The sequence below is a fragment of the Morone saxatilis genome, unplaced genomic scaffold (genome assembly GCF_004916995.1).
Source record: "Morone saxatilis isolate NCDOM2014 unplaced genomic scaffold, NCSU_SB_2.0 Contig16, whole genome shotgun sequence".
In the NCBI taxonomy this organism is placed as follows: domain Eukaryota; kingdom Metazoa; phylum Chordata; class Actinopteri; family Moronidae; genus Morone; species Morone saxatilis.
Window position 1 is genome coordinate 356,932 of NW_023339718.1, and position 26,911 is coordinate 383,842.

The window sequence follows — 26,911 nt, forward strand, 5'->3', positions numbered from 1 at the left end:
CGTACTGCGGGTCTAATTTATCGTAAGGTGTTACTGTTATTTTCACTGGAAATTTAAATTAGTCACTTTATCTCTCCTTATTGCTTTATTATTCTGTAAGTGCTTCAAAGAAACTATACCTCTCAGTAGATACTTCACGGTGTCACTTTTACTAACATTATTCTTTACTTTGAACACACAGAAGAGATTTAAGGCCGCAATTTAGTCTTTCGTAGTAGGTAAGCATGTCCAGGAGATAATTACAGTATTTCAACTTCCTGACTGTGACTTAGTTCAATCTAGGATTACTTTTCCATTGTTATTTCCTCTCACACAGAACCTTTTTAAAATTCATTTATAAAAAATATAATGAAATTCAGTGCATACTCCAAGGCATGGTATGCTATCTTCCATTCTGTCCTTTCTGTATGTTGTGTTTTCAGCACAGCGTGTAGTCATTTGCTTTTTCTCTTAGAGAGTGGTAGGAATCAGGTCTAGTTTAGCCTGGCTGTTTTCATTGCAGGGTTTTGTGTTAATTTGCAGAAGGAGGTCACAGCAGGGTGCTCAGCTAACTGAGACAACGCTCAGTGAGGATCCTCAACATTAGAATATGAAAGTTTACAGATCTCACGAGTATTCATCTTGGGGCTCATCCGCTCGCACCCATCACCTCCATCCTCCCCGTCTGCCTTTTTTTTCCTGTCTCTCTAATCCCCCTTCTTCACTCTCTTCTCTTCACCAGAACCTTTCATCTCTCTCCCTGCTACACTCCTGTCACCCCATCACTCTCTTTCTCTCATTTTCCCTCTTTCTCTCATTTTCCTCCACGGTGGAATTGGAGAGGGGGGGCGTGTTTCACTCTCTGGCTGTTTGTTCTTATTTTTCCATCATTCATTTGTCTAGTTATCGGGAAATCACTTGTCAAATTTTAAACTCTAAAATCTTACACGATCTTTTCAGGAAATCTGTGTTTAACGCACAATACTGAACATCGGTTCAACCTGTTTTTGACCCTATCTTACGAGACATTGCAGGTTAATCCCTGGTTGACACCATCCATAGGCTCTAGTCTGCAAGTAACTACTAGTTATAATTAACCCTGCAAAGAATTTGTTCCTTTCCTTTCTCACTGTTTTTTAGACAACTCAGGTAGTCTGTTACATGAATTTCACTTCATTATCAGTATCATTCAGCAATATTCCTATCCCTAGTACAAATGCCAGTGTGCCAGAGCAACATAGTGTTTGACCCACATTCAGCCGATGTTGTGATGCGCCATTCAGACTGACCGCTAATGCCTGTGTAACAGGGCTGTTCGATATGGTTAAAAAAAAAATCATATTGTGATTGTGATATGATTCCCAGTTAGTGGGAATGCAAATTTTTGCATTACAATTTACACTGTAAAAATGTTTTATTAAAATCCTGATGATGACACATTTCTTGCCGTATGTTCCACAAACTGTTTTCTTGCATCTGGAGAACAACATTTGTTGGCCAGGGCAATTCTGTAGCACTACAGTACAATACAGCTGGTAGTCACAAAGTCATAATTACATAAATGTATATAATATCATAAACTTCACTGCATGTTGGTTAGTGGCAGGTAATTATTCTAAAATTGGACTTAAAGCTACTATAATGAAAAGTTATACGCTGGATATAATGACTCTGTGTAATGTGAAAGAGCTCACTCATAGTGTGCAGAAAATTATCACCCGACACTATCACAGTTTTCTTTGGTTTTTCAGCATGCAACTTGACTGTTTTACCACTCTTATCAGAATAATTTCCAGTTAGTTGTTTTTCAGCAAAAAAAACTCTAAAAACCCAATATTCACTACCTGCCCAGCACCAACGACAGATAGCTGGTGAATTAAGTGGAGCATTTAGCAGTTAAAGAGACAGATGTTTTCCTTCAGGCAGAGAGCTAAACAGAGCTAAAATAAGTTCAATTCATCAAGTGGCCAGGAAAAAGACTTCAAGTCAACACTAATGTGTCTGCTGTATATGTAAATAAGTCACAGTTTGCTTACTAGTTTGCCATATCAACTTTATGTCAATACTGTGTTCACAGCTTGTTGCTACAATATCCAGACATCATGTAATTTTACATCATTAGACAGCATTCTTGTACAGTTTGCACAACAGGTACCAAAAGGGACAAGACATTTTTCTCTGACCACATGGCTCTCTAACTGCTGCTTAAAAGAGACAGTTTGTATTCATCACTTACTGTGGGCAGAGATGATTTACTGCCACTGCCCACACACTTCTTTGGGCAAAGAAGGCAAATTTATACTTACAGGGTGCGAGACACTACTGTCTCTACTATGGTTCTACCATCTAGCAGATGAGACAGAGTATATTTACAGAAAAATACCTCCAGGTGCAGCTCTATGTGCAGCTGCAAAAGGGAAAATGTGACTTGCACCAGACAGTTTTACCAATAATGCAGTATAAAGAAATTCTACAGCTAACACAGTAAGGTATTGCTGGTCTTTTGTATTGGTTTTACATCTGCATCACTAATAGGTATTGTATGTTTACAGGCAAGAATGTATTTAGGATTGTGTAGAAGAGTACTTCTCTTTTCAAATACTTACCTTATTTTAATTAGATTTTCCTGGTCAAATGTGTGTTATTAGGCTATGTCAACATAGTAGCAAGTCTTGTAAATATATCAATTAACATGTCGATTCAGATCAGAAGCATAATCACTTTTCCATTTCATCTTTAACAAGGGTGAAATAATCTGGAGCTAATCTATAACAGGCAAATCCAATCACTGAAGCCATTGTCTGTTGTGATTTGAAGCTCTGCCAGAGCCACCATGGCAGTAAATTGATTAGCAGTGATCTACTGGTCGCTCCTAAATGCTGATCTTGGAAAATCGGTTCGTGTCTTTGCCTTAAGCTGAGGTTGTGGTCAAGCTCCAAGCTACTCTCCTCTCCCTGCTGTCCTCTCTGTACGGCTCGGTAACAAGGCAACACAGAAGCTGGTCACTGTTTTTGCCTGCTGCCTTCATTAAGCTAAGCTCTGACTGTTCAAGCTTGCCGGCTGTCTTGTGCAGATTTACAGGAGCAGCCAGGATGGGGGTCGCTTGCAAATATGAATTTAATTAAAAGGGGAATCGCAGAAGACAAAACCACTTGAGTTTGAAGGAGAAAAGGGTCAGGTGTGGATCTTAAACTTCGCCCCTCTGCCCCACCCTCTCCACTTGTACCCACTCACTGCCACACACAGCGCATACATTTTTACACACGCGCACTCACAGTTTAGCACATAGGAAGAGAAAAGAAAGTGGGAGGCACCTGATCTCTTCAATCATCCTGGTTGCAGTTGTGATTAATGTAAAGTGGTTCTTATTTACAACACAAATTGCCAGGGTAGACAGGTAGGAAATAAAAAATGTCTGGGATGTGTCCGACAGCAAGGGCAAACACCAAAAGAGCTTCAATGTAAAGGGACTAATATGGAGTCAGAAACCATTATAGATGCATTGGCTGCCTCAGTTAGAGCACTTTTACTTCAAATCCTAATGCAGAGATTATTTAAAGTGACAGTTTATTTAATGACAAGAGAGTCTTTGTAATGCTTTCACTTTATTCTATGAAATTTAGAGGATTCTTAACCTTCAACAGTCCCCGTCCTCTAATCCTCAAACCTTATCTCCGCTCAGTATTTTGACTCTGTCAGTCTGTCGAGTTCCACATAGCTGGGTGCTTTTTTTATCAGCAGGAGGCTAGGCTGAACAAGTGGTAACTGAACAATGAGAGAGCGACATGAGGGGGTTTTGTGTTTTCAAAGACTATGACTCCTCCTTTAGGAAATTAGTCGTTTTGAGTTAAAGTTCAGTGAAAATGTCTTCTTCTGCTGTCTTCTGTCTGCTTATCAGCCCTGTTTCAACTCTGCCTTTTGTTGGTGTGTGTGTTAAATAAATAAGAGATAGGAGGGAGAGAGAGAGGAGTGGTTTAAGTGTGATTTATGTGTGTATTTTTGCAAGCGTCAGTGCAGTTAAACCGTTATTAGGGCCTCCTTCATTTTTTTCTTTCATCTTTACTCCAAAACCTGCATTAGCCCGCTTACCTCTGATACCCTCTAATGTTTCTCTTTATTTCATTGAATCACCTTTCCCCCTACTGCTGCCCTCATCCTTCCACCTTTTCTGTGTTTCCTCACTTCCTTCGACCCCTTCTCTGTATCAGGGCCAAAGGTCACATCTTACAGTTCCTGTAAAATCAATCAAAGGTCAAACCTTTCAGTCTGCCTCAATGGCAGCTACTGAGTGAGGCTGTGTGTATGTGTGGTAATAGATAGCTGACTGGTCACAGGCCAATGCATGCTGAGGACAAGCTTTCATTTCTTAATTTAGACAATGTATTCATTCATGCAGTCCATCATCAGTCTTATCCTCATAGCTGTGCATGTATTCATCGCAGATACATGAGATCTTTCAGGACTAATAAATGGTTTTATTCTGATGCTGCTCTCGCTGATGTTAGGGTTCACGAGGGAGAGTGACAGATTTAGACAGGTTGACAGGAAAACAATGTAGAACAGATCAACTGAACAAGTTTGTTCCTAGAAATGTTCAGAGTTGTACAGTGCCTTGAAAAAAATGGGCGCATCTTTTATTCATGTTCAGTTGTCGAGGTGTCAAGAGTTTTGTCAAGCCTCTCACTGTTCCGTTAACCTTGTCCCTGTGAAGCGCTCTGTCTCTATCTCTTTGGTTAAACATTACTGCCAGGCCACAAGGGGAACGGAGAGAGGAAAGGATGGAGAGAAGGAGTGAAAGATAGAGAGGAAGCGGTTCTGCTGCTTCCCTTCATCATTAAACAAACATGGCCTCTTACCAAAACGAGTGCAAGAAGAAAGCAGCGCCATCAGGACAAAAAAGGCACAGAGAAAGAGAGAGAGAGAGGAGGTGGAAGAGAGGAGACTGAGGATGAAAGTGATGTAGAAGAGAGATGGAAATGGAGGGGGGGTGAAGACAGAGTACCTGTGTGCAGAGCAGAAAGGTGTGCAGTCCATCATCTTCAGACAGGCAGACAGGTCTGTCTGGGGAGTTTATTTTTACCTCCATATAAGAGCAGTCTGGATCGGCTACAGCGGGCTGGCAGCACCTTTCAGTGGTTCGAGGACAGCTGTTGTCCCGGTGTGACCATCTTTCACACCTGACCATTCACAATCATACATGTATGCACAAACACACACAGACACACCAGGCTCCAGGTCAAAGCTTGTGCTCTGTCATGCATCATCTACTGTATACTGTTTGTCAATTAATAATTAGTCATCAAAGTGTAAATGCTAAATACAGCTTTTCAAATGTTGGACTGTGGGTCTGACGAAACTAGCAATTTCGCTATTTCACCATTACAGTGTCAGCATTTTTCAAATTTTTTGACATTTTGACAATGATAATTTCATTTACTAAGAAAATAACTGGGAGATTAATCAGCAATAAAAGTAATCATAAGTTGAAACCCTATGGCAAAATTTTACCAATAATTTTTTAACTTAACACACTCAAGTCCCGCTTTACCTCAGTACATCGACTTCTACCTAGTTTCTGATATACACTACATCTCAGGAAGCTGAAAACAGCTGAATTTGTTTGTCGAGCACCTTCGAAACTCCACCAATCAGCCCCTAACCTGGTTAATATTGATTTTAAGGGAAATGTTAGGATCAAGCAGAAATATACCTGCTCATTGGCCCCTTTGTTAAATTCATGGCAAACAGTGACTACATGTTGTTACACCGGGCACCTGTCCAAATCTACAGGGTGCCGTTAGGAGTCAATGTGATCTACTATTGATCTCCTGTGGATCGATGTGTTCAATCTTATAGTATTTATAGACCCAGTAGATCATCACCCCCCCTTCTTCTCTAAGTTGCTGTTAGCACCAGCACAGACACACTGGGAGGAGGATTGATTAACAAATCAAGCCTGTAATTAATTCTTACTGTGATCAAAGCCATGGGAGGAAGTCTGTGGAGAGCCTGAGGCACAGGGGTGAGGTGTTTTACAGTGCGGTCCCACCAACTCTTATTATCATGCTGTTTGTTCTTCAAACAGGTAGGTTTTAGATTTAGCATAACGTTGGGTGAATTTCAAATGTCTTAAAAGGTTGCCCTGCCTGTTTGGCATTCGGGAAATGATTAGTGCTCCTAAGGTGGTGTGTGTCTTTCTGTTTCTCATGAGATTTGTAACGGACTGTGACGCCCTCACACATCATTGCACATTGCATCTCGGAGCTGCTTGGCAATTCGTATCCATGCGTAGGCTCCTTCATCTTTATTTTTAGGCAATCCTGGGAGAAACTCCCTCTTAAATATGGATTTATCTTAAATACGGAGTAGGAAGTATAATTGTCTTATGTCCCAAAGCAGTTGTTTTCTGGCCCCAAAGTTGGACACATTTGGTTTGGAAGCATTTACGAGAAAGACTCAAAAAAGCTCAAACTTAAGGTGAATCTTTGGGGAATTTCAGATGCATAGTTTTTGCTTGTACTTTCGTCTGCTTGGAAAAACCAAGACCGTTTCAGATTTTTCTCACTCTTAACTGTCTTTTCCTTACTGTACATTGGTTTGCCTCCACTCTATAATGTCCCATTTTCTCATGGATGAAAAAAAACTGACCCATTTCCTCCCACTGTGTTTTTGTGCAGGTTAGCTCTGTATGTGTACGAGTACCTGCTGCATGTAGGAGCACAGAAGTCAGCACAGACCTTTCTCTCAGAGGTAAGTCACAAAGACGCTTTATGTGTATGTGTGTGTGTGTGTGTGTGTGTGTCAGAGAGCACAGCCCATGTACTTTATGTGTCCATTCTGAAGGGTGGTCTGACCCTTATGCAATGTGCCCAGTAAGAGTAGCAGCTAATTGAATTAGCCGGGCCTTACAGTGCTGAGCCAACAGGTCGGTAGCCGCAGACAGGCTTTTTAACATTAGTGTTGTATTTAGTGGGACTGGAGCCGGAACACAGGGAGAGTTACGACGCTCAGCCTGGAGCTGACGTCTTCGACTGACATCATTCTCTGATCCGCTCAGCAGCTGCGTCTCAGTCGATCTCTTTCAATCTCATTCTTGTCCTTTCAGTCCCCCACTTTCTCTTGTGATCTATCTCCCCGCCGCTCTCCCTGAGAAGCGAGCTTGTCCTCGCTATTTCCGCCGAGGTAAAAAGGTGATGGGTGAAAATGAGGTCAGTTGATTCTGGTGCTTCGCTATTAATGACGGTAAATTACAATGTAGAAGACAGTGGCTGGAGGGTTGTTGTACATCGGCCAGAGGAAGAGGAGAACAAAGAGAGGGGGATGGAAAAGGTTACATCATCAGCTGGCACCAATTCTCATCACTCTGACTTAGTGTGTCCGTGCACATATGCATTTACACACACACACACACACCTCTGTCTCTCTGACACCCTTTCCTCTCTGCCATATCGCCTGCTCTCTCTTCCGCAGATGTGGGAGATGAATAGGATAGGCGGTGTCGTATTCAAGTGTGGGAACGCATTAGCTAAGAGTGCAACAAGTATAAACACAGCCACTTGTATACAATACAAATGGGCGTGCATGCATGAACATGCACACACACACACAGGGTAAACATACGCCGTAATGTTGCTCTTGCTAGAATAGTGGGGTAGTTATCCACGTTTTATCATCCACATCTGTTTACAGTGTATCCTCAGGCTCAGGAAACAAGAGCTCAGAAAGACGAGTCAGGAATCAGACCCGAAATACCTAAACGTAAATATCAAATCAAAGACAGACACCTCAGAAGAACAGAAAACAAGAAACCATGCAAACCCTGTCCCAATAAATGAATAGCTCCAACAATAATAATGAAAATACACTTGAACCTAAAAGAATACATGAGGAGAAAAAAACAGGAGAGCGAGAATAAAAAGGTTAAAATATAGTCAGTTTGAAGTTTATTCATATAGGTAGAAAGGAATCTCCAAAGGTGGAGCTTTTCTAAATCTCAGTCCTCAGTGTCCTCACAGCAGCCCCTGCAACACACAGCCTACATCTGCCAGTAATCACGCCAGAAGGATCTCGCTGTAGCATGGTGAAGGTAAATGAATGAACCTCCCGGGAGTGCAGACCACAAGAAGACAGGATATGCGGGCACAGTCAATGCTATTTTCTTCTACGCTTTCCAGATGAAGGGGGAATAAAAGAGCTCACTAAAAAAGTGTCCTGACCTGAACTGTCTGCAGTCGTGTTTGGACTGAGCTACAGCCAATTAAATGTGAGAAATGAGGGATGTCATGCCCATTCTGCATCTTTTGTACCATTTGAGCAATTATGGGAGAATAAATCCTTCTTTGTCATGGTGTATATGGAAATTGCTGGCTGTTTATAATGTTTCAAGTTAAGCAATGTCTTTACTAGAACTGCTAACTTAGACTGAAAGCATGTGGGATAAACAAAGAGAGGCAGTTCCTGAAACCCCCCCCCCCCCAAAAAAAAAAAAAGACTTCAAACAAGGCATTCCTTCTAAAAGTCAGTGTGTCTGATCTGCAGCTGAGGTCAGGACGCTCTGATTATTAAAAGTACAGTGAATCAGTTGTTCCTGTTATTTTAGCGCTTGTTCACACTGCTAGTGGAGCAGGTGGCACAATAGTCTTTCTTTCTTTCACCCATATGAAACATTTCAGGGAAGGATATTAAAAAGATGATCATACTTGTCGGAGAGAAAGAATGATGTAAGTCTGTTTATAGAGAGGAGAGGCAGACTAAACAATAGCGTCATAGTCTGATAGAAGAAGCCTGACTGCTGCCCACAGCTGCTGCTCAGACTGTTAGTTGCTTGTGTGTCTGTGTCTTTGTATGTATCTGCAGCAGTCGACATTGTGCCAAACATAAATCGTCCCTACTGTCAGCACTCATGTTAGTCACTAACCTTGACAGAGGTGTTAAGGCGTCAAAATGCTTCAACTGAAGTGTTTGTCAGATGGTGTTGGAAATCTTTTTCCCCGACACCTATTGTGGAACTAGAAGACTGCGTTTGGGATGGGGATCCTGTGGGACCCAGGGCAAATCTCGCGGGAGTGGGCGGTTTTGACTTTGCTGCGGGTGGGAGCCAGTGGTCAAACAATACTTAAGGAAACAGTCCCTCTAAGGGCTCTAGTTTGAACTATCATTGTAATTGAGCATTTATTAAGCCCCGACCCCCCTTAGTTACTGTTGCTACATCTGTCGATCTTTCTGTGCCTGTGCAGCACATTATGCTGTTTTTGCTGCCGTTTTTGAAACAATGGGTCCTTGATTTCAGACAATTTGTGCTTTAATATGCACTTAAAGGTCAAGTGTGTAACATTTAGGAGGATCTATTGCCAGGAACGGAATATATTATCCATGATATGTTTTCATTAGTGTATATATCAACTGAATATAGAAAGGTTTTGTTACCTTAGATTGTTGACACCACGGCTTGCCTTCCATTTAGTCCACCTCGAACCGCCATGTTTTTACAGTAGCCCAGAATGGACAAACCAGACACTGGCTGTAGATAGGGCCTGTTGTATTTTTCAAGAATTTCACGGCCACCATGATTTCTCCTACACATTTCACAGCACGGTCTCATTCCCATGTGGTCAAATACAGACGCAAAGGGTGTTCAGGTAGTCGCAATCTGGAACTTCACTGCTAGATGCCACTAAATCCTTCATGCTGGTCAGAAAACACATTTACATGCACTGTAGTAACCTTATTATTGTTATACCGCGATACATGCAGCAAGTCAATAACCAGATTTCTCCCCTGATCTTATTTTGGAACTCTGGCTAACGTAGCCTATATACTGACAGAATAAACTTTTTGTTTGTTTGGTTGACAAAACCAGACACACTTCTCATTTAATTTGCTGGCTGAAATGACTAACAGTTTTTATCAGACATTACCTGAATTCCCTGTCAGATGCTTAGCTTACATAGAATACAAAAGCAGCAAGACAGAAGTTATGCTTTGTTTGTATTTTCAAACAGTACGTTTTCTTTTTAACATTACAAGAGAAAAAAATGTAGACCAACTGTAGGCTATCTCAGATAAAGAAATGGTCGGGGATTGCTGCAGTATAAACTTCCTTAAATCCAACATAGCAGGACAGAGCTGCTATTTTACCCTAAACCCTGAATGCATCCAGGACCAACTCAATACAACATAGTGGACTTGTTAGTTATAAACAGGGCTGTATTTTCTAACGTGACCTGTAACCCCACTAAATAATGTATGAATTGCCCCTGGCCTTAGAAGTAAGACACGGTTAGGTACAGTATAACAGGCAGGAAAGTAGACGGAACGTGAACTTCTCACACAAGATCACCTTTGAGGGGAAGGTGGCTATGGAGCAAGCAAAAATACATAAAAGAAAGAAAGAAATCCTGTAAATACAAAAGTAAAGACAGAAGGAATGCAGGATATAAAGCAGCTGTAAGGAAGGCCAGAAGAAGCAAAGAGTGAATGAAACACTGGAAGCAGGACAGATAATGTGGGAGAGGAGCAGACTGAAGGGCGTGTGGGTTGTACAAAGGCTAGATTGGGATCCTCAGGCTGGTACATGTCTCTGACCTCAGACTCTGCACATCCCCTGACTCAGTAAACACACACACATTTGCACACAAACTCTTTCATGTACTTGTGAATAGACGGGCTTTCAGACACACATATACTCAATTATGCACTTATGAATCCATGGCATGAGAATCATAATATAATTACATAATAGCATGTGTTATAAGAATTCTCATGCACTCTCTCCAACCTTGTAAAGCAGGTAATTCAGATATCAGGCATGTTTTTATGCTTAATATGTTGTCTCTCGCACTCACTTTCTCTGTCTGTCCAGATCCGATGGGAGAAGAACATCACATTAGGAGAACCTCCGGGGTTCCTCCACTCATGGTGGTGGTGAGTGTTTTTGTGTCTAATGATTCAAGTTACATTCCTCTTCATGCTGTTTTTTCTTCATTCAATCATTGACAGTATTAAATAAAATGATTATTCTCTCTCCTTCTCCTCCTGTTTTCATTTATCCTCATCTCATTAATTGTCCCCAAAAGCTTTTCCTCAGGTTGCCATTTCCAAATTGTAACACACTCACCTAAAGTTGTCTATTCCAATGACGATAATAGAATTGTACTTATTGTCTCAATGCTGCATTACCCTGCCTCTAAAATGGACTATTATTTTTATCTGTCAAGTTTTAATGTTTCTCTTTTATCATAATTCTTCTGTCTGCCTGCATCTCTTTGTTGTAGTGTTTTCTGGGACCTGTATTGTGCGGCTCCAGAGAGAAGAGACACATGTGAACACTCCAGTGAGGCCAAGGCCTTCCATGACTATGTGAGTCTGCACTGATGTACCTTGCTCTTTCTGGCTTCATGGCACAGATTAGTGCAGGAATTTTGCTGGGACAGCCATATTGTAGGGAAAGAGAGTGTTAAATATCAAGTAAGTAAACAAGGCCTTATAAAATAATAATTTGCTATATAGATAATACAAAATATATAACCATGAAGTGAATAATCCCGATACATTTGTTTGGCTGTTGCTTTGGTCTGAATGTTGGTCTGGATTGACAGTCAAAGACTTTCCGATAATAAATAGCAGTATGAAATAAGATGGCCTTTTAGAAAAATTGCATTGTGAAAACAAAACAGACTTTTGTGTACTTTCTGAAAGCTGCTGCTGAAATGAAATTAAAACTAGCTGTAGTAAACTGGAGCAGGATAAAATTATATGTCATATACTTGAGTCTTGAACACATATGAGATAATTCCATGGATTGATAATTCCGTGGTTATATATTTTGTCTGTATATATTCATACAAAATTGATTTCATAATTAGGGATGCACCGATTGGGAAATTATGGGTCGATACCAGTGTTTTTTCGGCTGATTTTGTTGTTAGATGCAAGACACAGAGGTGATTGTTTTTCCAATATCCCAGTCAGAAATAACCAACACAGCATTTAACCAAATGATGAACAGTATACTTTTTAGCAGACAGGCCGATACTGATGTTCAGCCAATATATCGGTGCATCCCCATTCATAATGTCTTTTTTATTTATTTAATATTAACACGTTGGGTTTCCATAGAATTAATATTGACGAGATGTGTTCAAACTGGTGTTAAAATGCTATAATTACAATCCAAAAGTGAATCATAAAAGCATGGCAGATAACACCTCACTCAATTTCCTGCTTCCTACCGGTTATGTTTTTTTTTTTGTGTTTTTTTAAAATACACTTTGAAATATTACGGGTTACTAGATCGCGCAAAGAGCAATATGGATGAAGGCAATCTACAAGTGACTTGCTGGGGCTGTTTTTTAATAACAATAATAATAGAAAACTGAGGACGTGGATTTAGAACTTATATCAGGAACAAGTTTTGGAGCACATTTAGGCCATAATGTTGATTCACCAACCTCCATCAGTTTCATCTAATCCCAGAACAATATACTTAACACTGTTGAGTTATCAAATGGCTGCAACTTGTCTTTACCATCTTGTAAAATGGTTTTATCGCATTGTGAATCTTTGATCTGGAGTGGTGTTTAATTGAATGCTTGTTGTGACGTTCAAAGATTGCGATAAAGAAGTGTAGAGAGCATACAGCTTAAGGTTTGTAGTAGTAGCAGCTGTTAAAATGCTGCACACACACATATTTGCCCAAAGTATTGTGAGCACATTATGCTGAGGCGCAGACTGTGCAGGCAGACAGTGTAGCCCGTTTGGTGGAAACATTGTTTATTGCTGTGTTTTCTCAGTGCGGCTCCAGTTCACTGCTGTAATTCCCGCACATCAAGGCATGGGTTGATTTAGTCATGCACCATCCAGTAACCGGAATACAGTGAGCAGTGCCAGAGCTCTTGAAGTTTTAGATTAGCTGGTGACTAAGAGAGAGGAAGTGCGGCTCTCCTCGCGGGAAGTTGCGATGCGGAGGAGGAGGGAGAGCGATGTGGAGGAGTCTTCTCTCTCCTGCTTTTTATGTTGTTGTTTTCCCACTGTAGCCTGAAGTCTGACTCATCAGATTTGTCTGTGCTGTGGTTTATTGAGATGTATTGTTGGAAGTGCACAGGTCAGGGGTTTCTGCCTACCCCAGCAGGATCGGCCCTCCTCTTCTCTGTGGTTCTCTCCCTCTTTCCCTTTTGGCTGCAGAGCTGGTGGGGGTTCTCTTTTATCTTCTTGTAGTTAGGTGTATGTGCCTGTGTATGTGTGTGTGCACACGCAGGTGATGCTGCTGATTCTGCCGATGATGATCAGGGTGATGAATAGGCACTCCCAAGGACGAGGCAGCTATGTGATGATGTCATCCTGGCTCCGAGGAAGGGAGCTGGAGGGCAGCACGACCTCAGCCCTGGGAGACAGACAGAAAGGAGAGAAGAGAGGTGGAGAAAAACAGGGAAACATGGTTGGAAAGAGAGAATGAGTCACAAAGAGGGACAAACTGTTAGAAAAAGACACTTTTTTTAAGTAGGAATTTATCACAATTATCGACACCAAAAAAAGCAAACACGTTTACCGTAATTAAATCTAATTGTGCTCAAGATGACAACAACAGTATCTTGTTGTTTCTTCTTATCTGATCAGAATCAATTCCATTCAGGATATATTCGGAATCTATCTTAACGTCATTAGCAGAGGCCACCAGCAACATCTTATTCTTACATTTCCTGCAGGGGTGTAATCAGAGAATTATAATTAGACCAATTGTAATTAGACCAAGGTCACTTTCAATCAACTGTGCCAATGCTGCGCTGCTTTTTCAGATCCAATCAGAGGTACTACCCACATATCTGCCGCTCAATTAAAACAAAATGAGGGGACAACTGCGGTGGCCGTTGTTGTAAAAAGTAGCACGGCTTAATTTAATGCTGGTGTCTCTCTTTCAGTCTCCTGACTTTGAGACTGATGGAGATTTTAATCAGACATTTTGATGGTAATTATTTTCAGATAGCTAATTACTGAGTGAAGTCCTAATTAATGCTGGGGAGATGTAGGAGCTCATTCGCATCATCTTTGGGTCCCTTTCCTTTGATAATTGATGGGATTGTGACAAAGCTTTTGACTTGATTTGCACGATTATCCCAGTTTGAACCACCTACTGTAGATACAATTGGCTCTGAGTAAATGTGATTTAAAGAAACAGTGTCTTAACAATGTCTGTTTACATGGGCATGATTTTTTGCATGTTGTTGTGTACTGTAAATGTCGATCATATCACCAGTACAGTGTGCGAGGATGGTCTTCTAGGACATTAATCCAGTAATCTAATGTTAAAAGGGAAAGAAAGAAATGACTGATGAACAAAGTGAATAGAGATGCAATGTTATTGATTTCCATCCTCAGACGAGGCTTTTCAGGCATCAGAAAGGCCGTTTACAGTTCTGTTAAGTGCTTTGTAAATTGTGTTCTTGATACTAAATGAGCGGTTTCCATTTGCAAGGGGCCATGAAGTCATAAAAACAAGTTATTTTTAAATTCTTACGCCTGGCCCGGAAATGGTCTTATTGGAAAGAAAAGTCAGCTGCTCAGTTGCTTTTCTGTCTTTGAAGAATAGGACATCAATCCAAGCAGGTCATTTCAGGCTTTTCCTAATACTGTTGTGGCTTTGAAAGTTGATAGCTGTCACATAGCTCGTCTTAGTACAACATATGCACTAACATGGAGGCATTTATGATGCAGCTATATTGCAGTGTCTCATGATGATAAATAAAGGGAGAGAAATATGATAGTAATCTCTTTTTGAACTGATTTCTGCAGCAACAATAGTTGGGACAAATGTTAGAGAAACCACTTTAATTTCTGTGATCTTTAACAAAATATGGACAAATTAAAGTAGAACGAGAAAGAATCGACCCAGCAGGATATTGCTTGTAAGAACTGTAGAAATAATACTAAGCATATTAGCGGCATTTCTTCTACTACATTATGACATTTAGAACCTTTAAAATGTTTGCTGTACTGAACAATTGTTCATTTCATTGAAAAACAAACGTCTCCATATGAAGTGTGTTGGAACACGATTGTGTATTTGTGTGTTACATTTTGAGTTTGGGGAATAATTGTACACGTACACTCTGCATGTTCACATTTCCCTCAGTGGATTATTCATGCAAGCTCTGGAAGAGACAGTCTAGAGGTTAGAGGAGCAGACTTGTGGTAGACGTGCTGATGAGTTAGAAGAATTTGGGAGAAGTTATGAAAAAAACTCCACTGAGAAAGATACCTCACTCCTGATTTCAGGAGATTATCAGTGTCCGACAGTTGTACTGGCTGTACTGTGCAGTCTCCAGATAAGAAAGTGCTTATTAACTGAAGTCGTTAGTCCTCTTGGATGAATCGTGGTTTTTGTATAAAAAAATTATAATTGAGAATGAGAATAGGCTGTGAACTGAAATTTGGAGGTGGCTATGAAAGTCTTTTGTAATGGCCTAAATATGTTTGATTACCATTATCACAGTTTGTGCTTTTAGCTTTACATATTTATCTCATTAATGTGTGAATGTGTGACAGATTGTCACAGAGGAAGGCCCCCAAAAAACAGTTTAGATGCTCTTCAGTCAACCAGAAGAAGAAAAAGTAGACAAACATCAAGGAAGCAGGCCACACATGCAGAATCAGCCGGGCATGCAACCTCACGGGGTGACAGGCGAAGATGGGGCATTAAAATTGAAAAACTGAAATGCAAAGACTCAGACAGACTAGCTGGTGAATATAACCCATAAACATCCCACAAAATTCTGAGAAATGTGCTGACACAATGCAATGCATGTCTTTAAATTATTTATATAATTTTCCTAACAGTATTTTTTTTCCAAACAAATTAAATTATGGCCAGTGGGATCAGGCAATTTAATTTAATTTAAAAAAACAAGTTTTAATGTTTTTAGAGCCAAGAGAGGTCTTGATACTAGTATTCAGTTTTCCTATTTAGCATTATTTTAAGATCATGGTTCACAACCTTTTTGGCTGGTGACCCCTTAAAGGGAAATAATGTATGTTTGCAGGTACAACTGCAACCAACAATAATCTGCCAATTAATCATCTAATTAATCATTTGGTTCATAAAATGTCATAACAAAAGGGATAAAGTTAGGGCACATGTTGGTTTACCTGTCTCGTGTAAAAAAAAAAAATCTCTTCCTCAAATATATAATCCTGTTTTGTCTGACCAACAGTCAAACCCCCACAATATTCCATTTACTATGACATACAACAAAGAACAGTAGCAAATAAGCTGAGAATCTCATGAAGATTTATTTAGGTAGACCTTTAGTGGGCCCACCCCCAGATTCGGAATTAATGTTTTATGACTTTACAATTTGACAATTTTTTTTAAACAACATGCACATAAAAACTGCCGTCACAGCTAAATTACTTGATGAACAAAAAGGGTGACAGATGGATGAACTAGAGAGCAAGCAGTAGACACAAAATGTGCTGTAGATAGGCAGCAGTGTTACAAGTATTTAAAGCAGGGAGAGCCTGGTGTATCATTGTGTGGCATCACTGTGGGAGATAGCAGGCACACAGCAGTTAGAGGGGAAGAAGAGATCAAGAGCCAGTGCCAGGAGCAACCCCCTTTGATAAAAATGCTCCGTCTCACGCTGCTAGATCTCACATTCATACTCTTTCACTCATGCATGGGAACGTATTCACACCACTCAATTTAACAGCAGCATGCATATTCTGTTGTTGTTGTACAGCCAAAGGGTACGCACATTTGTAAATATGTAATAACACACATCAAAACTGCTTTATTCATTTAGACCCCGATGCACTCTCCAGAGTGTGCGATATCTCTGGAAAAACAAGTGCATGCATACTTTGTGCTGCTGAAGGACAGGAAGGAGCTGTGACCCTGGGGTTGCACTGAAAACAGCTCCTGCATTGAGAAACATGTACTGTACAGTATGAATGAGCGCTGTTATAAGAGAGCCTGAGAAGGACACTCGAACACACACTTGACCATGCACATGTTTTCTGTGGTCTTCTTGGTGCTTTGTTTTACTCAGAAAATGTGTCTTTCACCTTTCTGTTTAATACTGATGTTCTGCAACCTTAACAACCCAGTAACACACACAGTACTTTCCATAAAGTTAGAAATAGAAAATTCTGTAATGTTGAAATGATTAATTATTAATGTTTAATTTTTTCATAGCAAGGATAGTAATATGAGTCAACCTTTTTGGGCTTAAATCTCCACTTGTACCCAGGAAATATTGAAACCCAATGGTCAGACCGCCATGAAATTCACTCACCAGAGGATAAGCCCTTCTCTTGTTGTGCCACCAACCAAAATGCCCACTGTGGATGCAAGATTATGTTAAAATGATCTCAAATTTCACAAGAAATGGTCAAATTGAAAGAATGTTAGAAATGTTTTCAAATCACTGCTCTTTTCTACATAAAATAATACTGTTCTGAGACACTCTAAGAAGCCCAGATCAAATAAAGTCAATATTCCACCTCAGCAATCCAACTTTCGTGCAGCTACATTATTGACTGTGGGACTTACTTTCCCCTGAAGTCGTCTTCTCAGGCAGAGCTGCCTCCCAACAAGCTCCACCAATTCATTTCTCCGCAAAACTTTTCTAACCTTCCGTCTAAGCCGAACCATCTATAACTTGTTTTTCCAAGTCTTGCTGCATATTGTAGCAATTACCACCAGCTGCATTAAGCCTTTTGAAGATAATGTCACCTCATACTGGAAGTAATTATAAACTGATTATTAGTTAGTTCCTTTTTACTTTTTCAGTTTTTCCCTTGGGCTTGCAATTTTTGAACATTACTATAATTTATCATGAAATAATACAAAAAGTGCTGCCAACTCCATCGCATTTGTTCTGAAAGGAGGCTTTCCTGTCTGCAATAATAACACTAAAAAACCAAGGAAGGACGGATATTTTATTATCTGATTATGGATTAGCATAAAACAGAGCTGAGAACGAATGGCTTGATTCAGTGGCATAAAATGCAAACTTGAATCTTGACCAGAACCTGTGTGTTTGTTTGTGTGCGCATGCATATGAAGAGACAGAGCAATACAGAGAGGACAGAGACAACCTAGAAACAGAGACTCTGTTGGCTTCAAGCATTGTGGGTAACAAGCTGATTCCAACCAGTTGAGAACCAATGGGGGTTGGGGAGACCCCCAGTCTGTTTCCAGGGAAACAGAGCCCTTTCTCCTCTGTCTCCCTCTCTCTCTCTATCTCTGTATATGTCTCTCTGTCTCTCTCTCACACGCTCCCATGTTCCTTCTTGGCGGTGTTGAGGAGGAGGGAGATGTGGAGGTGACTCACTGTAACATCATTGCCATGGCAATGAAGAGCGAGCCGAGTGTAGGGGAAGTGAGGGGAGGAAAAGAACGGGAGTTTCCATAGGTTGAGCAGAGATGGAAATGGTTGTCACGATCTCCAGTAGTTTGAAAAATAAATGTCAATGTTGAATACTTACTGTATGCTGGGCTGCTTATGCGTTACTTCTCTGCATTTCTTTAGAAAAACACACCTCACTCTGTTTCTCCCATTTTTTCCCTCCCCTGCTTGTCCCCCTCACTCTCCACACTGCTTCACCCTCCCTCTCTTTCACATCAGCAGTTTTTTTTTTTGTCTCGTCTTCATTCCCTCTGCCTATCTCTGTCCCTGCTCTCTGTCCTGCATTCCTCTTCGTTTCTTATCATCTTCCTTCCTCTTTAGCTGGCCTGTTGCGCACAGCCCTCTGGTCTCAGAGGAGCGTGCTTTCCACTGGCGTGTTACGCTGAGTCATGTCACATGCGTGTTTGGACATGCCGAGGTGGAGTGTTAATGTGATGTTGACATATGCACGCCTTGCTGCTCTGCAGCGGGCAGGGGCAGAGATGAGGGTATGGCACAGAGTGGAGGGGAGAGGTTAAGTGAGGGCAGGGGAAGACAAGAAGGTGTACGAATTTGAACAAGCTCTAACAGAGCTGTGGATATGGAACAGTAGTTTCTGGTTTGACTGCAGTAATTATTATTGATTATGAAAATAAGGGGCTTAGTCAGAAGCATATGTTGTGTGTCTACAACAGTCTAAGGAAAAGTGATATAGTGCTATCTGAGCTTTCACACATGCAGCTTTACCCAGTAAGCTTCAAGAATGTTTCTGTTTAATTTTAATTTAAGTCTACTTTCATATTTACTAAAATCTTTAATCACAAGAGACTGGGATGAAATATTAGAAATAAAAACAATTTGAAATCAGTCAAGTGAGCACATTTTGTTTGCATTAGACACTGTGTAGTTTAACATCCATTCTTCCTTGACCCATCTGGGAGGAAAGCTATAGAAATGCTGCAAAGCGTGCAGAGCAGCAACCTTACAGGTTATGTGTGTGTAACGGATTATAGTGAATGATCCAGAGATTGAGCTGTAGAAGTTGCAGCAGGACTACGGAGGGAGAGCAGGAGGGCACAGCGCGAATGCTGACATGATCAGACTGGCACGTTATCTCTTTGACCCCAACTAACCCTAGTGGTTTTTGGCTGTTGTAGACACCCATATCCTTATCTCGTACTGCCTCTTGTGTCTGGCCTTCCAGCACTACAAGGGCTGCAAGATGAGACACAGAAAGCAGCTTCTCACTAGTCTTTCCTGTGGCTTGAATTGATGAGTCTTTATATCAGCAGTTATGCCAGTTTTTGTAATTCCAATCCACTCATTAATCTTTACAATTGCACTATGATATATTTTAAAAGAATTTGATCAATTTAGTGTTAAAGATCACTAAATGTGTGGATTTCAGCTGAATCAGTATTCTGTTTTTGCATCGATCTGCCAGATAGAAAAGACCATGACACATTCTTCTCTTCATCTCAAGCCATGGCTTTTAAATCTTCCTCTGTGTCTCTCTCCCCTTTCCTCTCCTCTGTGTTCAGTCCATCTCCCTTATCTCCCCCACTGTCATTGAACCAAGTGAGATAGTGGTGGGAGAAGTGTGGCTCCCCATCATTTTCAGCTCTGTATGCGTATCTGACATCAGGCTGCAGGTCCACCTCACATATTATACAGCTCCTCGCAGCCTCAAAGATGTTTACAGGGGTCGATAATGACATCAGTGATAAAGGAAACACGACCAGTGCCCCCCCCCCCCTTGACTGTCAGCCCCTGTGCAGCTAATATCACCCAAACTTGTAATCACCCAGTGAGACTAGGTAGATTAGTGTTGTGCTGCCATTTTACCTGGTAATCACCTGTAATGTTACACTAGAGAGTGTCTGGGTGCTAGGGGGAATTCCGTTGTGCCGGATAATGTGTAGCTGATAAAGAGGTGATAAAGATGCTAAAACAGCAAGTAGATTTTATTTATTTTAACTTTACTCAAACTGGGATAAATAAGTATTGCATTTATTGGGGCCTATTTTCAGCCATGTATGTCTACATCCTTTTAACGCTCTAGTTACGGCAGCAGGGAAGTGTGTGTGGGATTGCCGCAGTATAAACTACAATTTCAGTGTTCAAAAGTCTATACAGAGGAATCAGCTGTATCAGGCCAGACAGCTTTTGATCGTCACATCAGGAAAATGCAAATTTGAGGTATTGGTGAAAATATTTACTTTATGTAGGAATGTATGGACTGTTATGAATTTTTGCATGAACAATTGAAGATCCTTGTGTGGTAAACAATAAACATACCACATAAAGCCAGAACAAGTAATGATTGGACTGTGTTCATTTCACGTTGACCCTGGAGTAAGCTGTGTTACCATGGAGAAAATGTGTACTGAGCCTGCACTGTAAAACCAGATGAGTTCATTTAGCTCAAAAAATTGTTGAAACTGAAAATATTTCAAACTTGATCAAGTAGCTTTAGTATTCTTAAGTGAGAATGACTTAATTTTGTAATTTTTGTACTGTGAAAACATAATACCTACTAACATAATAAGTGAAGTTATTAATCAGGAATGTTTCTGAAACTTACAAAAGTAAGTTAGTGCCATGGATGTACTCAATAGTTTTTTATTTTTGTTTTTTCTTGGCAGATTGAACTCAGCCAGATATTGTTGCTAAAAAGCGAAGATCTGGGATGGAGTGCATAGAGAGAACACTTTTCCCACTCGCTGCTGTGTTTTACTGGTGTAACATATGGCATGTTTTGGTTAGGAAAGAGAGCTTTGAATGCCAGAGGGTGATTTTAAGCCTATCTGCCTTGAAATTGAAAAGTGAGTTTGGCTCAGGATTGGACAGTGGAGCGTGTTGATCTGTCTCTGGTCGCCACGGGAGACTGTGAATAATACATGGTTAAAAGCAGAGCACACCCATTCTCATCTCTGCGCTGTTAAACACACTTTTTCTCCTCTCTTTCTGTCTCTCTTACTTCTGTGCTGCCTGACTGTGTTTTCTTAGTTATAGATATGGACATACTCTAGTTATGCTCTTGAGCGTGACTGACAGTTATATTTTGTGCATGTACACTAATGCAGAAATCAATCTTCTTATTGTGTTTCCTCTCTCACACTTTAATGTGCATATGTGAATGTGTGTTTTGCTTGTGACTGTGTGCGTGCGTGCGTGTGTGTATGTGTGTGTGTCATGCATACTGGTAGCATCTCTTCTTTCCATTCCCCCTCCCCTCCCCTGTTCAGGAAGTGGACTAATGGCATTTGAGAGGATGGAGAGAGTGGGAAAGAGGGAGAGGGAGGAGGGACGGAGTTCCTTCCTGTGTGGTTTGTCATTTGTAGATCCTGTTGAACTGCGGGTGGCCTTGAGACTCAGTGGTAACCCTTACACACCCTCGCAATGCCCCCCAAGGTCCTCTACCTATAAGCTCTCCAAAGACAGCAAGCATATAGAATGAGTGACACTCTCACTGCTTTCTCCGTTTGTGGCATTTATCACTGTAAATGAATCCCCAAATAAAATATGTTCACCTCACTCACTGGTCATAGTTCCACTATTAACTAAAAGTAAAAGTAAAAAGTAGTAAAAGTAAGTAAAAGTAAAGAGGCAACTTTTTAGATAGATTTCTGGATGTATTAATTGTTTAAGTACTTCCTTAATTATGAGGGTTTTCTTAATTGTGAGGGTTGTGACGGTTTTTGAATGTTGTACAAAACAAGCAATTTGAAGGCATCACCTCAGGCATTAGGAAGTAGCTTATTTTACATTTTATAGAGCAAGCAATTAATCAGTCAGTATCAATAGAAAATATTATCAAAAATGAAAAGATTGTTATACGCAGTTGTATTTTTCTACAGTAGCCCAGAACAGACAAACCAAACACTGGCTCTAGATAGGGCCTTTTGTGTTTTGTTTTTTTTGCACGTTTCGCAGCCACTGTAGTTTCCCCTACACACTTGGAAGGCTGAGCTGCATTCAAATGGTTGCATATTGCAACTTCACTACTAAATTCTTCATACTAATCCTTTGAATAGCCCACATAACCACAACCAATAATGCATCAGTCTATCAGTCCCAATACTTTTAGAATTTGCTTTATGGTTTGTGGTTCTCAACCCATTCATTCCTCTTTCTTTGAAACTGGTCATAGTTCTATAGTTTATTAAAGTCCTACAATGAATGTCCTAAAACAGCTGTAGTTTTCCACAAATGCTGCTCAAACAGGAGTTCATAGTGCATTCATTGGGGACTATTACCTACTACCTAATATGCTATCTATGCACATATATATATATGCTGACTAGTGAGTACTGCTGCAGGACAGTGTTGGGATCAATTCAGAACTACAATGCCCATAATGAAGGAACAACTAGTGCGACAACGTGGCTCATTTGTTTGTGTCTAATAGTTTTTGGACAACAATGGAGGAAAGAGGCTTTGGCTACACCGGCAACACTGAGATTTGTTGACAATAAGAAAAATATAGAATGTCCCCAGCCCTATCCTTTAAGTCTACGTCCAAACGTGTGATGGAAACACATTATTATGGCGCAGTATATGAATAATAATAATAAAAAAATTCAAATGGGACAGAGCTGATTTGTGTGAAAGCAGAGTGTGCCTACGAGAGACAGAGAGGTGCAGACAACGGCCGGTGCAGGTTGAGACAGAGAAAGAGAGAAGATAGACACAGACAGCCTTTTGAGATTCCACTCACGAATCTCAGAGTATCTCTCGGTCTCTGAAGTATTGAATGAAAATGACTCCCCACCTTCATACAGACACACACACAAAGTATGCATGCATCACGCATGCACATTAGCGAGGAACACAATCGGTAAACATATAGGGATGAAAGAGTTTGTGAGTTATCTCATTAAGTATTACTGAGCCCTTTAGTCTGATGGGATTAGTGTACTGTGAATGTAGTATGGACAAAGTCTGATTAGGTTGTAAAGTAGAGAACTGTAATGTAATTGCACTGCATTTCAATGTCTTCAGTTTTTGCATTTTCTACAGGAAAGAACAGCATGTTTTGATCACATTACATAAAATGTCTCAATCTGCATGTTTTTTGGGTTGTATTTTTTTTCCATAATGATTCAACTCTCATTTCGGCACTCATTCCACAGTCCTGCAAAGAAAAGGATGCTTAATAAGATAAAATAATTTGGTTGTATAATATCAGTAAAGTGCGTTATTACAGATGAATGTAAAAACATTTTTACAGATTGCTACTATGTGTGTAGCACTATGATGGCAGAGGGATGGCTGAGGTCTTCGTTTTGTTTTAAGAAAGCCCTTTTGATGTTGACATATGATACATTTATTGCACATTTGACCAACTTTCTTTGTTTGTTTTTTTTGTTACTTTATGTTATCTTGGTGATTATTTACCACCTGGGGGGAAAAGTTATTTATCACACAAAGAAACATGACTCTACATGGAAAAAATGTGGAGTCATGTTATCAAATCCTTGAGATCGGGATGTATTTTTGCACATACTTTTTTCATTCACCGATTTCATTTTTCCCCCCTTTTTGGACATTTTGTCTTTGTGGAAGTCAGTGTACTTCAGTGCACATTTAGTGATGTTGTAGTGCACTGTACTGTATGGCTTGTTGTGTATGTCGGGTATACTGTGGCGATCTGTGGTGTGAATAATTTATGGAACAAATGAGTTTGCCAGGAGATGCAGGTGTTCATCTGAGGACATGTGGGGGCTGTTCCACTGCCTCAGGTTTCTTCACAAACACCTTTTGGTTACAACACCAGTAACTACAAATGTAGGGATTATAGTATACAACAAAACACAAAGAGCAAATCGTTGAACAACTTGATGACTCATGGTATCAAAAGGCTTAATGGTGCTGCTGAATGGACAGACAGATGAATTGATTGTCTTGTTTTCAGATTCTGCTATCTTGTCTCTCTGGGATCTCTGTAAAGACGACTCAAGAATCAAGAGAGAGGCAGCAAAACTCTAAAACAGACAAACAGAAGAGAGAGTTGAGCTAGTATAAATAGGGCGGACTGATTAGATGCGATGCAAAACAACTTATTTTATTAAAAGTGATACAACAAGAAGTTGGCTTTCATTCACCAGCTGAAAATGTGTGAATCATTTGTGAAGTAATCTGGGTTTTATAATGGCTCTCACAAATTGAATCAGCAATCAGCTCTATTAGGTCAAGTGCAATGAATATTATCAGCGGTACTTGACTATGTTTAAGCTCAATCAAAAATCTACAAATGCTCACTACGCAAGACGTTGTTGACACTTGCATTCACACAATAAAGTATGATACAGCGTGTTAATGTGCAAAGCCATCAGCTCAATATCTCATTGTTTCTCTCACTCGGCCTTGTCAGAAAAGTGTAAACATTGTGTGAGAAGTGTAAATGATGAACTCATTAACAGTGTGTAACAAGCTGTGTGCTTTTGATGTTTACAAGGGTTAAGTGCTGGAATATGTTGAGCTTGGCTGCGAATCAGTATTTAAACAGAACTGGCTTACAGGAATTCACTGAGTCTGATTCAGACTAATTTACTGTAGTGTAAGAATGACAACCAACAGAAAACATTAACTTCTTGGCTGTTGTAGCTAATTTGAGCAAATTGCACCACATTGATGTGGTCAAAATACATGTGGGTGGAGGAATGGGGGAGGTACAGTAAAAAACTCAGCATGTTTAATTTAACTGTTATCAGTTATCTGAGTTATGCTTAGTTGTTACCAATGGAATAAACATTAAATGTTGCTCAAATAATTCTCTATCTCTATCCACAAGTCAGCAGATAAAGGTAATTAGTGAAACTGAGAGAGTCTGGAGCATTTTTTTTAATATTGAAATAAACGGCAACTCTTCCCAGCCCGTACAGATACCAAGTCTTACGAGTCTACAAATCCTTAAGCTTTATCGACTGTTTGCCACCGGCACTTTGAATGAGGTCTTATATTGTTATCATACCCATCACTCCAATTAAACTGACTTAATAGATTCCTTTCTTAGCTTTTAGGCCCAATGTGTTAATGTATTCAGCTTGTACAGTGATGTGTGGCTCCAGCTATAATTTTTATAAGCCACTGGAGTCAGTGCACTTAAACTAGCCTTGTAACTTATCACACATACAGAATTTTGTTTTCAGTGCAATTTCCATGCAATGTATTTGTTTATGCCTGTCGATTAACAGAAAAAAAAAACTCTAAATGGGAGTAAGTTAATCAAGAATTTGAATTTGCATTCTTTGTTTTGGCCAGTTGTTAAAAAACACCCATCTTATTTATAGCATTACTTTTATACACCTTTCTCATGTTAGTGTTATGTTACTGTACAGTAATGTTACATGCAGATAACTGCGCATTTTTTTATACCTGTAATTTTACTCTTACTTAAGTATGCATTACACTGTAATCAACGTTGCTTTTAAAATCTTAATCTGAAAAAAAAATTTGAGTAGGCCTACAATTTGTATGAAAAACCTTTCATTTTGCATTTTTGTAGCCAATACGGCAGGGGCACACAAGGTGGAAGCACCCCAAAGCCTGCCCCCTTTACGATGCCCATATTATCCAATCCCTTAATTCTCAAATACAAAAAAAGCTGCAAGACTGGCTGCTATGGATGTAACATTAGCTAATACTTGGGAATAAATGTACAAAAGTTACATAAGAATATTGAAACAGCTAACCTGACTTTGGCCATAACAAAATTTGCCACCTAGCACTAAGTCTAGAGACTCCAAGAAGTTACTGCACCTGGACAAACAAAAATCTGGCAAATAAACTCCCCATTACAGCGTAACATGTTTTACTTACACCTAATTTTTTTGAAAAGGATTGATGAGAAAATTGATACCACTCTCATGTCTGTCTGTTAAATATGATGTTAGCTAGCCTGGCTCTGTCCAAAGGAAAATAATACAGCGACCAGAACCTCTAACAGGTTAGACCTTATTTATTCAATCATTCCAAAAACCAGAGCATAAAAACAGTCTCATGGGTGTTATATTCCAGACTATTTCTTGGCCAGAGATTTCTTGAAGTCTCCTCTGATTGCCTGACAACCTCATGGTGATGACAAGACTTCAGGATATAGTCGTGCACATAAACCCCCATAAAATGCAGAAATATACTGTGTGTTAATTAGTGAGGTACAGAGGGGGGATAGTTGTTTCCCCGTTTCCAGTCTTTGTGCTAAACTAAGCTAACCAACTGCTGGCGGCAGCTTCAAATTAACCATACAAACATAGGCAAAAAAGCCTAGCCACAATACTATTCCTTAAAATAATGGCGAATCAAGTCTCAGACTTGTACTTCAGGTGCTGCTGCACAACTGTCGCTATGCACTATGTGACTCCTCCAGCTTAGTGGTGTCTTAAGAACAAGCAGGAAAAAAGATTCACATGCTCTCTTCTAAAGAGGCTTTGTGCAACCTTCTCAGTGTGATTCATTCTGTTTTTCTAATGTCATTTGAGTCAATCTGATTTGTAATAATCAAGAGAGACTGTAAGTACCAGAGGAGTTAGTGTTGTTTTTGTTTT

At 40.1% G+C, this 26,911-nt stretch overlaps 1 protein-coding gene across 1 annotated transcript in view; it reads left to right on the forward strand.

The window, feature by feature from the left end:
• Positions 1 to 26,911, forward strand: part of si:ch211-130m23.3 (uncharacterized protein LOC558547 homolog) — a 53,771-nt gene that overhangs the window by 16,067 nt on the left and 10,793 nt on the right. Inside the window, exons 2-4 of the mRNA XM_035658627.1 lie at positions 6,657 to 6,729; positions 10,841 to 10,902; positions 11,253 to 11,337. Of these exons, the coding sequence (XP_035514520.1) occupies positions 6,657 to 6,729; positions 10,841 to 10,902; positions 11,253 to 11,337 (220 nt within the window). The remainder of the gene's footprint in view (positions 1 to 6,656; positions 6,730 to 10,840; positions 10,903 to 11,252; positions 11,338 to 26,911) is intronic.